Source organism: Sinocyclocheilus anshuiensis, unplaced genomic scaffold (genome assembly GCF_001515605.1).
Source record: "Sinocyclocheilus anshuiensis isolate Anshui unplaced genomic scaffold, SAMN03320099.WGS_v1.1 scaffold1100, whole genome shotgun sequence".
Taxonomy (NCBI): domain Eukaryota; kingdom Metazoa; phylum Chordata; class Actinopteri; order Cypriniformes; family Cyprinidae; genus Sinocyclocheilus; species Sinocyclocheilus anshuiensis.
This window is the reverse complement of record NW_015552633.1, coordinates 444,552-463,260: the sequence shown is the minus strand read 5'-3', so window position 1 is coordinate 463,260 and position 18,709 is coordinate 444,552. Positions and strand designations below refer to the sequence as shown.

General features: G+C 38.0%; 1 protein-coding gene across 3 annotated transcripts in view; it reads left to right on the top strand.

Annotated features, from left to right (window-relative positions):
* Positions 1–18,709, top strand: part of pola1 (polymerase (DNA directed), alpha 1) — a 56,350-nt gene that overhangs the window by 20,918 nt on the left and 16,723 nt on the right. For all 3 annotated transcript variants that reach the window (XM_016458061.1, XM_016458060.1, XM_016458059.1), the window contains exons 27-34: positions 3,186–3,218; positions 3,320–3,412; positions 3,586–3,791; positions 4,005–4,137; positions 4,585–4,716; positions 4,811–4,985; positions 6,405–6,586; positions 9,747–9,878. In XM_016458061.1, the coding sequence (XP_016313547.1) occupies positions 3,186–3,218; positions 3,320–3,412; positions 3,586–3,791; positions 4,005–4,137; positions 4,585–4,716; positions 4,811–4,985; positions 6,405–6,586; positions 9,747–9,878 (1,086 nt within the window). The remainder of the gene's footprint in view (positions 1–3,185; positions 3,219–3,319; positions 3,413–3,585; positions 3,792–4,004; positions 4,138–4,584; positions 4,717–4,810; positions 4,986–6,404; positions 6,587–9,746; positions 9,879–18,709) is intronic.

Sequence of the window (18,709 nt, the reverse complement as noted above, 5' to 3'; positions counted from 1 at the left end):
TTAAAAATTGTCTTTGATCTTTCAAGCTGTTTAATGGCACTCAGCGGGTGTTGCATGCATCAGTCCAAAAGAAGTGAAATAAAAAGCGCACATCCATAAAAAAAAGTCTCACACGGCCCCGGGGTGTGAACAAAGTCCTCCTGTAGCGAATCGATGCATTTTTGTAAGAAAAATATCCATATTCAAAACGTAATAATCACTTTAATGTAGCTTGGACCAACAGTTGTACACGGAAGCAGTTCCGGGCTGATGACGTATTGATGTCGGCGTTGTGCATTCATTTTTGGGTGAACTAACCCTTTAACCCTAATATTAAACTTCATGTGCTGTTGCTTTTCTAAAACTTAGAGACTGTTTACCTAGTAAATGGTAAATGGGTGAACAAAAGGTATTTCTACATATAGAGATCAAAATATCTAAAGTTGCAGTCACACTTGTTGTTTGATGAAATTTGTTAGGTATTTACGTGGGAATCCTCACAGTCAAAAGTGGAGGGGGAAAAGTTGCTCACAAAGAGCAACTTGACGTTGGGCCTTTTTGGCTGCAAAATTTCACGGAAATGTTGCTAATGTGACTGCACCTTCAGGTACAGTATGGGCTCTTTTGACTTGGGCAAAGTAAGCAGCCACTCAGAAACACCCTTAAACACTGAGAACATGTAGCAACACTTTGGCAACGACTTTTGCACTGGCAAGTACTTACATATTCTTCTACAAGTCTAGTCTATATCGTGATCCAGTTTTGATAACGCAAAAATGGAAGGCACACCAACAGCAAACCACACATAACAGATGTTTAATCCTGCTTAATTAGTTGTGTGTTTTTGTGTGTTTTGGGGTGACCTTGGCTATGTTGGTTAATGCCGACAGCTATTTTGTTATTACTCAGACCTGACCTCCTACTTCCCTCTGGGAGGCATGTTACACCTCATAAAGCATGCTTAAGTCCTGCTCCAGTTTCAAGGAGTGGAGCTTCCCGTGCTCTGAAATAGCCTTGTCCTTGTCCCTCTGAGGTTTTGGGTTTGGCTATGATGTGTATGTGTGTGCTGGGGGGCATGAATCCTGGTGTCTTGCTCGATTGCTGTTGACAGGATGCTGTGTGTCCCTGTCTCTTTGAGGCCTCAGATTAGCGCCCCTTATTCCCCTGACGAAACCCCCACCTGTCCGAGTCCCTCTCCCATAGAGGTCACCCTGCATGCCGGCACAGCGGCTGTGGGGTGTATGTTTAAGGCTGGACACCCTAAGTAAACAGTCACTGTTATTATGACGCTTCAGATATGTACAGTCTCTCTGTCTACCTGTTACTGTCTGCAGTGGGTTTGTGGGATAGATTTGTCACCTTCCTTTTATCATTTTTGAGGCCACTTGCAAAGAGTTCTAAAATAAAGAGTTGACAGGAAATTGTCAAAATAAATATTTTAATGCAAAGGAATATTCTTTTATAAATCAGAATTTGGTCATATTCCAGTTATGAATGTCTCATGTAAGGCAAAATTCCGGTTTTGAGGATTCCAAATATGACAGTTATATGCCTGTATTATTTTTTTGTCATGTTAAATCCTTATTTGGAATATACACTAATAGAATACTATTAGACACTTTTTATCTGTGTATGTTCAAAACACCCAGAAGTAATTTTGGGCGTTAGGAAACAGCATAAAAGTCTTGTGACTTTAGTTTTTGATTTAAATTTTTTTTTATCTTTCTATAATAAAACAAACTACCTTTTAAAAATGTAGAGAAAATTTAGATTTTTATTTTTAAATGAATACTTGTATATTCAGCAAGGATGTCTTAAAGTGATCAAAAGTGACATTAAAGACATTTATAATAAAAACAAGTCTGTTTCAAATAAATGCTATTGTATGTGCTGTCCATGACATTTATTTAAAATAGTTATTTTTTTTGTTAGCACAAAGAGCATTTAATGCATTTGAATGTTCTATTCATCAAAGAATCCTAAGTGCACAACTGTTTACGGCAGAGATGAGAAGAAATGTTTGAATATTTTCTGAAGTATCAGTTATTTTAAATTGTAATGATATTTCACAATATTACTGTTTTTGTTTACTGTATTTTTTTTATCAAATAATTGCATAGGAGACTAAACAATTTTTACAGACCCCAAACTAGTGTTGCTTTCGTCAACGAAAATTATGACTAAATATCGTCGTCAACGAACATTTATCACGTGACGCTGCATCAGGTCGCACTGCGCAGACGCAGGCGACGTCACTTCCTCAAGCCCCACTCGCGGCATTATTTAGAACAGCGTTTCCCAAACGGGGTGCCCTGTAAAAAATTTTTTTTACAAACTAAAATGACAGCTTCACAAAAAGACTAGACTAAAACTAAAATTAAAACAGGCCGCCAAAAACACTACCCCAAACTTTTGAATGGTACTGTAGTTCATTCATTTAATTACAGGAATATTTAATTATCTTGTAAACCTCTTTTTTAACTTCAATATTGATTGTAATTAGTAAGTGACATGTAAATCCAGTCAGCTGGGAGCTGTGATTCGAACCGGAGTTTCCCAAATTAGCACCATGACTCTGACCACTAAGCCTTTTTTCTCCTTTTTTTAGCCTCTGTTTAATTTTTCTTTTGCTTCTTTTATGTATTTTTTCCTCTTGCGCTACACTTCTACCTCCCTCTGTCTGCCCTTCATTTTTTCCTTTTGTCTCTCTCCTTATCTCTGACAGCTGTGGTTTACATGGGTCTCCCTCTGCAGCTGGACAACCCTCCCCTTCTCTCACTCTCTCTTTTTCTCGTCATGCAGTCCAGTGGTGATTAAGACTATTAGGCCTTATAATGACTCTGCTTGTGTGTGGGTTTGGAGCCCCATTTCAGTGCAGCTAATAGACCTCTTAGCCAATTATCCTCCATTTAGAAGCAAATCACAGAGGCTTTTTCTGTCCCCCTTTGATAAATGTTGAATTACTGAATAGATTTGCTAATTAAATTCTTTGTGAGCTTTGCATGTGCAAATCCTTATGTTCAGATCCTTATGTTTGAGTTTACGCATGTGCGCTTTTTTCCCCGTAGTATTTCTTGCTGATAAATGTATATTCGCCGAGGTGAGTGGGTTTGTTTGACCGATTTGAAATTGATATTGTTCTCCACTTGCTGTGTTTAGTGTTTATTGTGTTTCCCCAGTGACATGCGGTCTTTTGTCTCCCGCAGATTTTGATGCACACCAAAGAAATGGTGCAGAGGGTGAGTCATGATTGGTGTACATTACAGTAATAATTAAGCGGCACTTGTCGTGTTTGTTATTTGTAAGCCATGCGTGGGTTTGGTTTACGGTTCTCCCTCAGATGAATCTGGAGGTCATATACGGGGATACCGACTCCATCATGATCAACACCAACAGCACCAATCTGGAGGAGGTCTTCAAACTGGGAAACAAGGTAAGGTTTTGGGGGGAAATGGAGGGGCTTTCTGCACGTCTCACAGAAAAATGCATTATTGGATTTTTAAAGCTTGAATGAGTCTGACATTAATGATTGAGACATCACTGACAGTCAGGCGAGAATTATACCAACCATTCAGCAATTGAATAAATGTGTCTCTGTGTGTGTAGGTGAAAAGCGAGGTGAATAAACTCTATAAGCTTCTGGAGATTGACATTGACGGCGTGTTTAAGTCCCTTCTGCTGCTGAAGAAGAAGAAATATGCAGCACTGATGGTTGAGCCTCAGGGAGATGGCAAATACACCACAAAACAAGAGCTCAAAGGCCTGGACATTGTGCGTAGAGACTGGTGTGACCTGGCCAAAGAGTGTGGCAAGTCAGTGCACTGAACTACAGATCGTTAGCCCTTTCTGTTCTTTATAAAGACAGTAATGTAGGAGTAATCTTTCTTGATCTACTTGAAGCTCCTGACACCAAGACAAATGCCTTGTGTGTGCAAACAAACATGGCAGTAAAGCTCTTTCTGATTCTGTATATAGTCTTTTGTAATACTGTTGTGATTTATATGATCCTTTTCCCTTTCATCTAGTTATGTGATTGGTCAGATCCTGTCAGACCAGAACCGTGACACCATCGTAGAGAACATTCAGAAACATCTGATTGAGGTTGGAGAGAAGGTGGCCAATGGCAGTATTCCACTCAATATGTTTGAGATACACAAGGTAAAGGATGAATTAGAAACAGGCTTTTCGCAGATTGGTTCGGCTATGAATAAATGAGGAAAATATCTACACTACTAGTTAAAATATTAGAAAACCTTAACCGCTCAAAACAAAAAAACAAATGGTGTTTTGGTAATTATGTAGTGACTGAAATTGCTTAAATACTGTTCAGAGGTTTGGGGTCTTTTTAATGAGCAGCTTTTATTTGAAGCAAAATAATGTATTCTAACTTCATAAATGTGGTTTATTATTTCTGAAAATATTATATGTTTATTTATTTATTTAGTTGTGTAAAGATGGGCACAAAACTAATTTAAAATGAGAAGAGTTCAAAGCATTTAAAATATTTCAATAACTGATTTTAAGGTCATGGGAACAGTTTCATGGCTGTCTCATGAAGTGTGTTCAAGGGAATATTTATTTATTTTTTTTTATTTTTTTTTACAGTCCCTGACAAAGGATCCTCAGGACTACCCTGACAAGAAGAGTCTCCCCCACGTCCATGTTGCCCTCTGGATCAACTCCCAGGGTGGAAAGAAGGTTAAAGCGGGTGACACTGTTTCTTATGTCATCTGTCAGGTGAGCGACCAGTGTATTTGTGTATGAGAAACTCTAAAATTTGGCAGTAAACCCACACTAAACTTCCCCCGCTGCCTGTGCTTTCCTCTGTTAGGACGGTTCAAACCTGGCAGCCAGTCAGAGGGCGTATGCCCTGGAACAGCTACAGAAACAGCCGGTACTCAGCCTGGACACACAGTACTACCTGTCCCAGCAGGTGCACCCTGTGGTGGGCCGAATCTGTGAGCCTATCGAAGGCATTGATGCAGTGCTTATTGCTACATGGCTTGGTGAGACAGTCTGTCTGGATCAGTATTGATTATATTTTGCCAGAAAGGACATCTGAATTAAGATCAGTTTCCCTTTTTTGCGCAGTTCTTTTGACCCGAAGAGCAGCATATATTATAGTATAGATATTGAATAGTTTTTTTACCTCACTGTAATCTCTGAACGTATTTTAACTGCCGTTGTGAAAATTAATGAAGCTATTTAATTACATTTCATTTTATGTATTTAGGTATTTGTTTTTATTCATAAAAAAAAAACATTAATTCTGAACATATTTTTTTATTTTTAAGATTAAGGTTATATGTTTAGATGGTTTGTAAACATGTTAATTTCGGAGCATTTAAAAAATATCAAGTATATATATTGTTTTCTTTTCCCTAGCAGCTGAGATCCCATTTACCCCCCAGATGGAAATTCAGTTTCTTTAAAAAGTGCATGAACCCTTGCCACTCTGTCTCCATGACAACAGACCCTGGTTGTTTGGTATCCTGCCGTTGGGTCCAAAACTCAGACACTAATTCAGTCTCCCCACCGTGTCACCAGAACCAAGTAGCTGGTTTCCTTAAATACTTAATGGTTAGCAACACATTTATGCCACATTTGCTTCCAGAATATCCCGATCAACTGCTTCTCAAGTAGTCATGTAAAACAGTCTCACAATACACACAACTTTCTGTGTCCATTCCTAACTACAGTTCACGCACCACCCTGTTCCCTTGACCACAGATGCGTGTGTGTGTGAGACATGCTGCATGTGTACCTGTAGATGGCAGCAGCACTCGGGCGTCAGCGGGTTTGGATCCTCAGAGACGGCGGTTAATCCCCGAAGTCTCATAGTCAACACTTACTTATGTGCTCATTTATTCACTTAGCCAAATTACCCAGGGGGACGTAGGCTGTTTTTCCGTGCTCTAGTAGTGTTCGGTGTCACCTGGGGGGATTAAATGGAGATTCAGCTGCTGTCTCTTAATGATTTGATGATCTCAGCTGCTTGGGAAAAATCGGATAGCTGCGCTTTCTCTACCCCTCCTCTTTCCCCTTATTATGTTTCCAGTTTATTCTTATCGTTAGCTAGTCTCCCTCCTCTTGCCTCCTGCAGCCGTGCCATCTTCTCTTTCTTTCTGTCTTTCTTTCTGTCCCTCTATCCTCTTTCAGCTTTTCCCTTTACCCCTCTTTCCATCACGGTCCATAAATACATCCGTGGGGATGTCTGAGCCTGCATGGCGTTATCGCCAACACACCGGAAGTACATTTCAACCTAGAACGTCACAAACTTGCACTGTTTATTTTTTGCTTATTTTGACTTTTTTGTTTATTTACATAGTTGTTTCCTTTGCTATTTGATGCTAAATATGGAGCTTGTGGTTTGAGTGTTTTTTAAGAGATTCATAACTTGAACTTTTCTTTACCTACTTGTCCAGGGCTCGACCCAAGTCACTTCCGAGCACAACAGCAGCAGCAACGTGAGGACGAAGTGGACAATTTTCTGGGTGCTCCGGCCCAGCTTACTGACGAAGAGCGCTACCGTGATTGCGAGAGGTTTACTTTCACTTGCCCTGACTGTGGTACCGAAAACATCTACGACAACGTGTTTGAAGGGGCGGTGAGTTATCAGCCCTCATATTCACATCCATTAGCAGACCTGATCTTATCAGTCAGGAAAATGCCAAGCAGTCCATCCCGATTCATGCATTTCTCACCATTCAGTTGCGTCCTACCTTAACTTCCTGTTAAATATTGTGTAATGACCGGTAAAAATAAATTTAAGTGGCGCAGGTGATTACTTCCTCTGCTTCAGGCTTTTACCGGCCTATTAATTTCAGAGCCACACACTTTATTTGTGGCTTGGCAGAGCTGGGCAGGGGGTAGAGAGGTTTTGCCGGGGTATATTCCTGGAGCTCTTCAGTACCCAGGATGTCCGTCATACTCCAGGCCGAGGTCAGCGGGGGCTAGAGGAGCGCGTGTAATCTGTCTCTAATTAAGGGTCCGCACACACACACATGCTTATGCACAGCTTTCTCTTGTCCAAGACTCATAAAAAGTTACATTGACCCCCCTCTCCACTGGGTTGATCTCTGTCCTCCTAGCTGTTTGGAGATTTTGCATGCTTCAGCCAGGGAAGGCCTGGAATTCTGGGAAAAACTGGTTGGCATTTATGCGCACTATAACTTAGAAATGCGTTACAAGCCCTAATGGACTTTAATCAGGGTAAACACCATATTTAAACCGACGTGAATGAAAACAAGGCTATGAATGTAGTACAGACCGATCAATAGATTGTAACTGTTTTTTGTTTGGTTTTGTTTTTTTAGGAAACATGGGTTTTAGTGTGTGTGTGTGTGTGTGTGTGTGTGATTCCTACAGGGTTGTTTATGGAACAAATGGCACTGACCCACAATACCCAACTAAACAACTTGTTTATTTCATGCCAAAAATGACTTTTGAATTAGGTTTAGTCCCCCTTTTTCCCAATTTCTCTTGTCGTGAAGAGTGACTCCAGTACGGTTCTTAGATTAATCTTCCTGATCTCACGGCAATTCATACATTTTTGACAAGGTGGCTAATTTGTACAAATTTGTACTACATCACTTGTGTGAATTCATACAATTTTTTAAAAATCGTACGTATTTTACAAGGTGGCAAATTCGTAGGAATTCGTACAAAGGACCACACCTAACCCCACCCCTAAACTTAACCGTCACAGAAATCATACGAGTGAGGTCGTACGAATTAGCCACCTCGTAAAATGCATATGAATTGGCCGTGAAATAGCGTTGGATTAATTGCTTTCTACTTCACTGAAAACGGAAACATTTTAACTAACTTTTTGAAAATGATAAACAAGCCATTTATTTGAGTTATTTACCATTACAACAAAACTTTGAAACTCTTGTTACAGTTATGTATCTTTAACTACTATTACAATTTAATTTGTTGTTGTTGTGTTTTGTTTGTTTATTACAGTATTTTAACATTTCTCTGTTCGATTCAATTGGATTATATCCAGTGGTTCAGTGTCCAAATACGTCATTCAACTGAGTCATTACGAAACCACAACTGAGTGGTTTGTTCATAAATTGGGCAGCCCTGTGTGCTCACTTAAAAATATTTAACCATAGTGCTGCAGATTTATCTGCGAAACGGGGGCACTTCTGAATAGCAGCGCATGAAACATTGAAGCCATTAAACAAGACTGTGCTTGTATCTTTCACTGCCTTGTTTTCATATTCAGCATGGCATCTACCCTTACTGAGCTCTATTGGTGTTTTTACAAATATCCATATCCCGTGTACACTGTAAAGCATGTGGTACCACGTGTATGTTATGTTGATGAATAAAAAAGCTTGTTGCATATACTCCCGATAAGGTATCTAATAATTAGGAGTACAGGGTTATAGCGGAGCTCTGGTTAAAGGGAGTACGTTGATGAAAGGAAGGCTTGAAAGAACAGCCTTGACTCACAGTCACTGCAGATCGTTCTCTTATCAGAGCCGGCCGTGGAGAGAGGGAGGAGGACAACAGGAATGCAAACAGACGATACTAGACAGTATTTGCATAGACACATGGTTCCCCCTTAAAGTGGCGCTCGGTGAGAGATGTAAAGATCATAAAAACGCTAATGGCTCGCAGTGACTACCGGAGAGTGAATTGAGCAGCGCTTCGCCGCCGCCGTACCATAAAAGCAAGAGTGATGTGTTTGTGTGAGACGGTGAGCTCGAGCAAGTGTGCTGACGCATTAGCCACACACACACACACACACACACAGCTTATTTGAGGCATAATGAGCACCATAAACAGCTCTGCTAGTGCCCATGTGAGGTTAGATTGAAGGGATATTAGGCTACAGTAGTTTATATCCACTGTTTAACTGCAATTGTTGCCACTGTTTCTCAATGGGAGGTCTGGGGCCTTTTAGATGTAGAAAAGCTGGCAAAGTTGGCAAATCATCTACGCAGTATGGCATTTGTTACTTGCTGTCACCCAGATACACAGCTGAAAGCTTAATGCAGTGCCATTTTTGCTCCTTTGTGTTTCTGTTCCCAACCTAGATACCCTAGAACCTTGGTCCGAGGGCACTGACATTATATTTATAGTACGTTTGAATGTCTAATAGGTAGGGTTGGGTATCGTTTGAATTTTATCGATTCCGATTCCGGTTCCAATTCTGCTTATCGATTCCGATTCTTATCGATTCCTAATTCCGATTCCAATAAGATAAAAAAATCCATTAAACAAATTTTAAGTCAAATATTTAGATGTCAAACATATTTATTCTGTTTTATGTCTATGGTTTTATAAAAAAAAAATACCACTAGACTAATATAAAATTCAAACATTAAATTGTTAAAGACAAGTAAACAAATTAATTAGCAATAGCATAAATAAAACTGAGCAAATGTCAGGTACAGAAATTGAAATCAAAAATGTAAAATCACTGTTTAGTTTTCTTTTCATAAATAAAATATTGATTAATATTCATTAAATTTACGAAAGATATTCAGTCAGTTAATGATTTTCTTTTGTTCTTTGATTAACATTAATGATAGGCAGCACGTTTATTAGACGGCTGTCTCTTTAACACCGAACACACACAGATCTAAAAATACTGTAACAAAACTGTTATAAAAGCTTCTTTAGGCAATGCCAGTCAACAGGATAAATGCCCTGATTATGTTGTTGTTGTTTTTTTGTGTGTGTGTGTGTGGGGGGGCTTGTGTGCCGTGATCAAATGCTGTGTTAAAAGTTAATTTATTTGTTTCCAGGGGAGCACCTTACAGCCCAGCCTGAAGAATTGTTGCCATATCCCCTGTCGGGGCAGCCCGATGGAGCATCCTATTCAAATTAGCAACAAACTGCAACTGGACATTTGCCGCCACATCAGGAGATACTACAGTGTGAGTATGAACAAATGCTTCTCGTAATGCACCACCTATGTGTTCCAGATTGGCCACTGCAGGTGTTGTGGATAAGGTGTCGCATAATAAAGAGCCATGTAACTAATAAATATCTATTTGCACCAAAGAGTTTTGCAAATCGCTAGAGAAAATTCTCACCAAATGTGTACAGACACATGTATATATATATATATATATATATATATATATATATATATACACAGTTGTGCTCATAAATTTACATGCCCCTTGCAGAATATGCTAAATGTTAATCATTTTAACAAAATTTGCATGTTATTGTTTATTTAATACTGTCCTAAATATGCTGTTTCACGTAACAGATGTTTGTATATTCTCCAGAAGACAAAATAATTCTCCTTTCCAATTTTCAAACCTCTAAATGAAATGTGAGTGAGAGGAAGGTGGGGTATCGTTTGAATTTTATTGATTCTGATTCTGCTTTTTGATTCCGATTCTTATCGATTCCTAATTCCGATTCCAATAAGATAAAAAAATCCATTAAACAAATTTTAAGTCAAATATTTAGATGTCAAACATATTTATTCTGTTTTATGTCTATGGTTTTATCAAAAAAAAACACAGAAAAAAACAACTAGACTAATATAAATTTCAAACATTAAATTGTTAAAGACAAGTAAACAAATTAATTAGCAATAGCATAAATAAAACTGAGCAAATGTCAGGTACAGAAATTGAAATCAAAAATGTAAAATCACTGTTTAGTTTTCTTTTCATAAATAAAATATTGATTAATATTCATTAAATTTACGAAAGATATTCAGTCAGTTAATGATTTTCTTTTGTTCTTTGATTAACATTAATGATAGGCAGCACGTTTATTAGACGGCTGTCTCTTTAACACCGAACACACACAGATCTAAAAATACTGTAACAAAACTGTTATAAAAGCTTCTTTAGGCAATGCCAGTCAACAGGATAAATGCCCTGATTATGTTGTTGTTGTTTTTTTGTGTGTGTGTGTGTGTGGGGGGGCTTGTGTGCCGTGATCAAATGCTGTGTTAAAAGTTAATTTATTTGTTTCCAGGGGAGCACCTTACAGCCCAGCCTGAAGAATTGTTGCCATATCCCCTGTCGGGGCAGCCCGATGGAGCATCCTATTCAAATTAGCAACAAACTGCAACTGGACATTTGCCGCCACATCAGGAGATACTACAGTGTGAGTATGAACAAATGCTTCTCGTAATGCACCACCTATGTGTTCCAGATTGGCCACTGCAGGTGTTGTGGATAAGGTGTCGCATAATAAAGAGCCATGTAACTAATAAATATCTATTTGCACCAAAGAGTTTTGCAAATCGCTAGAGAAAATTCTCACCAAATGTGTACAGACACATGTATATATATATATATATATATATATATATATATATATATACACAGTTGTGCTCATAAATTTACATGCCCCTTGCAGAATATGCTAAATGTTAATCATTTTAACAAAATTTGCATGTTATTGTTTCTGGATGATCCATGACTGTTGTGATAGTTGTTCATGAGTCCCTCGTTGGTCCTGAGCAGTTCAACTGCCTGCTGTTCTTCAGAAAAATCCTCCAGTTCCTGCACATTCTTTGGTTTTCCAGCATCTTCTGCATATTTTAACCATTTCCAGTAGTGACTGTATGATTTTGAGATCCATCTTTTCACACTGAGGGCAATTGAGGGACTCATACACAGATATTACAAAAGGTGAAAACATTTACTGATGCTCAAGAAGGCAACACAATGCATTAAGAGCCAGAGGGTGTAAACTTTTGAACAGAATGATGGTGTAAATTTTTCTTATTTTGTATAAAGATCATATTTTTTTCCTTTGGTACTGCACTTTAGAAGTTACATAAATACTTAAATGTTTCCCAGAAGACAAAATGAGTACAATTTACGCTGATCATCCAATTCAAAAGTTTACACCCCCCAGCTCTTAATGCATTGTGTTGTCGCCTTGAGCATCAGTAAATGTTTTCACGTTATAGAGTAGTTATGTATGAGTACCTCAATTGTCATCCATGTGAAAAGATGGATCTTCCAAATCATAGTCACTGTTGGAAAGGGTTCAAATATGCAGAAAATCTTGGCTGGAGGATTTTTCTGAAGAACAGCAGGCAGTTGAACTGGACCAACAAGAGACTCATGAACAACTATCACAAAATATAAAAACAGTCATGGGTCATCCAGGAAATGACACAAAGTATTAAGATTCAAGGGTATGTAAACTTTTGAATGGGGTCATTTTTATAAATTGTTATTATTTTGTCTTGTGGAGAATACATGTACATCTGTTATGTGAAATAACTTAATCAGGACAGTATTAAATAAACAATAACATGCAATTTTTATGATCCTTCTTATTTTGTTCTGATCAAGGGGCGTGTACATTTATGAGCACACACATATATATATATGGACTACAATGTTAAAAATGTAAATATGGCTGCAAAATATGATATTTTATATATATTTTTATGGCCAATTATGATTTTCAGAATCAGTTCTTCAACTACATTATACTACATTTACATTGTTAAAAATACAAATATGATTATAAAAATTTATTATAATGATATTTTAATGTATGTGATGTAGTAATAGTATTTACGTGGACAGTAACGATATTAATAATATTTATTATTATTAGTCTTTTGATACCGGTATATCAGTAGACCCAATACTCAAAATACCAGCATACCTATAACAACATTCAAAATGGTAAACCAACTTCTTCTGTTTCCCACCCACAACACTGCAAATCATGCAGCAAAAAAAAACAAAAAAACTTGACAGGTCAAAGGTCACAGAATTTATATTCTGTAAAAGACAAAATAATCGTTTACGTATGCTTTTGCCGAAGCTCTGTGTTCATGTGCCTTCCTTCAAATGTGTCCTATACAGTAACACTACAGGTGCACATTGTCAAGTTTATTGTCCAAGAGTCTTCATCCTCTACTTTAATTAGCTCCCTGCCTAATGAGTTGGTCTTAAATGATCTGATGGCAGTAATCGTTGCTACATTCACATTTCAACACCCGGCCACTCTGTGAGCACGTAACATGGGTTAATTTGAGCTCACCTTCCTCATGCTGTTTGTTTATTTCCTGTCTTTATTGAATTTCAGATGCGGTCTTTCACCTTTGAGCGTTGCTCCAAACAGCTACCGCCCCCCTCCCGCTGCGTCACAAATGGGTTTAATTTTGTGCGCACTCGCAGTGTCTTTGCAGAAATACAGGCCCTGGCAATGTGACAAGTGTGCAGATATTGGGCCTACGTTAAGAGCGCGCATACGTTTGTGTATCTAATTTCCCAGCTGAGGGTTTTGATCGACATCTGTAATCACTGCACGCCATGTCCAGTCGGGATGAGCGAGCTAGGTTCTGAACTCTCAAGCCAAGCTGGGAAGTTCTGGAATGCTGGAAACTCACGAATCCGACTTGAAAGTCGTGGGGGTATATTCTCCCACAGTGCTGTGCAGAAAAATCAATTAGCGGCCTGAATGTAGCCACCTCCCTCACTGGGACGGTGCCTGTAGGCTCTTTTGTCAGTATGTGTGAAACAGCTGCTGGTAGTGAATGCGGCCCCCCTCCTCGCTCAGGCCCGACTTCAGTGGACACAGCTCAGCCGTCCCCTCCCACACTAGGAGCAATGAAGAGGCTGATATTGTGTAATTAAGGATTCCTTTCAGCTGAGGGGAGAGCTCAAATAGAGTTTTTTGTTCGCAGAGATAGAGGGAGAAAGCCTGGCTGCGTGAGGGAGGACTTGCAGCTTACATGGTTACAGATTGGAAGTCAGCGGTGTTTGTTGAGTTTCCTACGGAACACCGGCGAGGCATTAATCATGAAAGAAATCACTGCCACCTCCACCTTCAGCCCACCACCATTACCAATAAAACCACCCTTTAGAGACAAAGCAAATATGCTTTCCTCTCGTCTCCCTCCCTTCCCCCTTTCGTCATCCCCCCCACTTCTCTCCTTCCTTGTCATCCGTTCTGACTCCTGGAGTCTTCTGCAAAATGAGAGCGTGGCACGAAGTGGCACCCCCCGTATTTACCCCATTCTAATGTGGGTTGCCATGGCGTTTAACAAATTATTACAATTATGTTCGTCATGTGCTTCGCCCTTGGTAACTGGCTTCGGGATGTGATGGTGGTGGTTGTGGGGGGGTGACCGAAATAAATAAATTTAAAAAAGGTGATAATCCTGTTTTGAACAGAAGGTCAGATTGCTGAATAGAAAAGGCTTGATTAAAGCAGAGATGTACAAAGTGGATGCATTTGCGTCCATTCAGCCGCTCTCGGGCTCCACAGTCGCTGTGTGAATGTACAGCTGTTGATTACCAAGGCACAAAGCCCGTGAGAGGCTGTTGTCTTGGGGGCTTTTTTGCACCAAGCTGCCTGTAATTGCAGCTTTTTTTCCTCGACTAGAAGGGGCAGCTCTGGATTAAGGGCATCAGAGAGAGGTTGTATGCGTGTTCAGTGGGGCTGGTGGATTTATGGGTGTTTAGATGGCAAAATTCCTTCATTTAGCGGTGCTTGCTAAGGCACACATCGCTGTTGCGGTTTCTTCAGCATGCAATTCATCAAGCGTGGTTTGAGTTACAGATGGAAATAATTCATTTATAAATTATTTAACATTTACATTTTTTAATTGCATCATTATTATTAATATTCGATATTTAAAAAAAAGTATCACCTGAATATATTTTAGATTCTTTTGGTCTAGTATTAACCTTAAATATCTTATATTGCTTCTTGTTAATTTTACGACTTTTATTATTTATTCTGTTTTTGCCGTGAGAGGACATTTGTGACTGTGTGTATAAGAACATCTCGCACAACACTCTGAAACACACAGTGCATATACAGTTGTGCTCAAAATTATTCATACCCTTGGTAAATATGATCAAAAAAGGCTGTGAAAATAAATCTGCATTGTTTATCCACTTGATCTTTCATTCAAAAATTAAAAAAAAAACTTTAAAGTAAAAAAAAAAAGTGAAAGTGGGGAAAAATCACATTATGAAATAAATATTTTTCTGTAATACAGTAAGAGGACGTGTGTCTATATCATCCTAATGCACGGTGAGAAATATGATCAAAAAAGGCTGTGAAAATAAATCTGCATTGTTTATCCACTTGATCTTTCATTCAAAAAGTAAAAATAAAAATCTAACCTTTATTTACAGTAAAAAAAAAGTGAAAGTAGGGGAAAGTCACATTATGAAATAAATATTTTTCTCTAATACAGTAAGAGGATGTGTGTCTATATCGTCCTAATGCACAGTGAGGTTTGAGTGGCCAAAGACTCCAAGGATCACAGCTGGAGAACTGCAGAAAATAGTTGAGTTTTGGGGTCAGAAAGCCTAAAAAAAAAAAAAACAATGTTGTTTGGGAGGGTTTCAAGCAAAAACTAGAAAAGAAAACGCTCTCATCCAAAAACAGACTCCAGCATATTTATTTGCTAGACACGACTGGAACTTTAAATGGGACTGGGTTCAATGGTCAGATGAAACGAACAAAACAATTGCTTTTTAGCAGCAAACACTCAAGATGGGTTTGGTGCACACAAGGATAAAAAAGTACCCCATGTGTACAATGAAATATACTGCTGGATCTTTAATGTTGTGGGCCTATTTTTCTGCCGTTCAGATAGATGGCATAATGGATTCTATAAAATACCAATGGATAAAAAATTAAAAACCGACTGTCCATGCTAGAAATCTTATAATGGGCCATGGTTAGATCTTCCAAATGGACAATGATCCACAAACAAACATCATAATCAAAACAAAAATGGGTCACTGAGAACAAAACCAAGTTGGTTGACTGGTTTTATTCTAGGCTTGATTGTGTTTATGGGGTGCAGTCTAACATGTGTTAATGCTTCGTTTTTTTTAAAAAACGCATTATTTTTCACATAGTTTACCTTTATTCCACTGTCCCTTCTCTAAGAAACGTGCTGATAATTTCCTTCTTTTTAGGGCGGGGTTTATCTGGGTTTGTTACATCACAAACCCGGGAAGTAACTTGTAGTCCCTACCAGCCTTTTTTGTAGGCATTAAACTAACCGAATTTTAAAAGAAGATATCTCCGTTTGTATTGAACTTTCAGCTTCGTAACTTTGCAGATATTGTTTATGCTTAAACGGCAACATTACACACTAACTAACGTTAAAAAAGTGAAATCGCGATGAACCACCCCTTTAAAATAAAATATCTAAAGGATTGATGATACAGATTAATTTTCACAGCCGTCATATTTTGATCATTTGATCATATTTACCAAGGGTATGAATAATTGAGCACAACTGTATATTTAATTAAATCACAGCCTTCGCTATTTGTTAATTGCACTGAGCCATGTTGCGATTTCGGTGTTATTTTGATTAATTGTGCAGCACTATGGACCGGAATATCATAAAGACTTGGAACGCCTTTGTAGCTGCGTAGCAACTCCCTAGCAACCACCCTATCAATGTGGCATGCCATTTTTTTGCATCATTTTCTTTGGAAACTGTAAAAAATCTTTCCCGCATCAGGTGTTGAAGAGAGAGTACAAGTTGTATTTCTCATTCAAAATGGTTAAGAAAGCACACATCTCCTTACAAACCTGACACAGATATGAAACCTTAAGTGCTAAGTTCTGATTGTAGTCAGAGGTGAACCGAAATACTCTAGGTGAAACCGCTCTAGAAAAAGACCCGCAGGTATAGATGCGACAGCAAAATTGTGAAATGGAGAAAGCGATAAAGAAAGGAGGAGAGTGAGAAGGTTTTTCGGTAGCTTGCACTGATCTGTGGGCCCCAGTCTTTGCCCAGTGTTTGGTTAAATTATGTGGAACTCATTTGACGGCTGCAGAAGTGGCTGTATTCGCAGTGTCAGGTATCGACTGGTATAATTATGCAATTATGAAGCTTTATCCTGCCTCTCTCTCTCACAGAGCGAGCTCTTAGTGTTTCAATTAGATGTTTTTTCTCTCTTTTGCTCCCTGATTTTCTTCTTTTTTCTGCCCATCCTCCATTTGTTGGTTACAATGAAGATGCAAACGGAGTCTGCCTATAAAATAAGCAGGTTATGTTTTTGTCACCTGGTTTAGAGTATTTTGTCTGGTCTCTAGTTTATAGAGAGTGATGTGTTTTTAGAAGATTCTTAGAATGTTTTGAGCATCCACAGGTGAGCAGGGCAGGCATACATTTCCAAAGACTGGAAGATGCCAAGAGTATGTCATGGTTTCCACAAAAATATTAAGCAGCAACTGTTTTCTACAAAACATAAGAAAAAAAAAAAAGAAATTGTTCTTAAGCACCAAACCATTATATTTGAATGGTTTCTGTATGAACATGTGAATTGTATAATGGCTGCTGAAAATAGGACCTGTGATTTCCGCGATGTGGAAAACGCGGACAGAATCGCGGAATCAGGTCATAAAATTTGAATTTACTGTATAATGTGGAATTTGCCAAATTTTGGGTAAATAAATAAAAAATAGGCCGGTACACTTAAATGCAAATGCTATATTGACTAATGTCTGTGAATAATAAACCACAAAAATACTATCTAAATATGAATCCTGCATATTCTGTGTGTCTCTGTGTGAATGAATGGGGCAGATGTGCGGTTTGGTTTACTACACATACTGAAGCTCTTGTGATGCTCGCAGTGTTTTCAGCCTTTGCTGCCTCAATATATGAGTGCATGAACACATAACATAATCTCTGGAGCTGCTCTGAGTGTCACTTCATAAGCATTTTACAATTTCTTTTGAGGAAAATCTATCGTCATATATACAAACAAACATAAAGGTTTTCACAGCAACCCATCAAAATAAAAGTTCGGTTTAACTTGAAGAAACTGTGACATATATTGCTTAATGTTATAATATTACTGCTACTAATAATAAAATTATTATTAAAACAATTTTTAAGGAATATCTACCCGAATTTATTTACCTGAAAAATGTAAATACACACAGTAAAACACAGTAAAAAAAAATTAATGAATTTTTAAACGAATTAAAAAAAAAATCAATTTATTAGAGATGCTTTTGATTACTAAAATTTCATGAAACCATTCAAATGGAATCCAGAAAATTAATGGAAAACAGAATTTGTTTAAAGAAAAATAAAACTGAATTTGAAAAAAATGAAATATTTCATAGAGCCTTAAAGTTTTGTTAAACTTTTAATAAGTTGCTGTTAAATTGTGTACGTTTCAGGATTTCAATTAATTAGACATGCTTTTTGAATAATACAATTTCATTTGACCATTAAAACAGATTCTAGAAATATTAAAACCTAAAAAATGGAATCCAGAAAATTTTAAATGGGAATAATGGGATTTGGGAACAAAATAAAACGGATTTCCCTATGAAAATGCAGCTTTGATATCATGAGAATAAATTCCATTTTGAAATGTATTTAAACATAACATAGTTATTGGTGAGCCTTGGTGAGCATAGGAAGCAGATGCTGGCCGATATATATATTAAAAGTCTTATTTTAGGATTTATATGGATCAGCCTGATTCCGGGAAAGTGCATCAATACACCTCTATATAATGTGCTTGTGAAGAGTGTTTCTGGCCTACTTATTATGGTGTGCTTTGACGCTAATGTTATCTCTTTCACTGTCGATCTGTTTTTATTCTTGTGCCCAAGGAAGAGAATAAAAGACTTCAGAAGTCTGCATGTATGCAAGCCCAATGCCTCTTTGAGGGTCACTAATTCAGAATGAAGAAATGTGGGTCAGCAAACAGGTGAAATGGCAAAAAAATCTCCATCCCTCCCTTTTTCATCAAATCAGGCC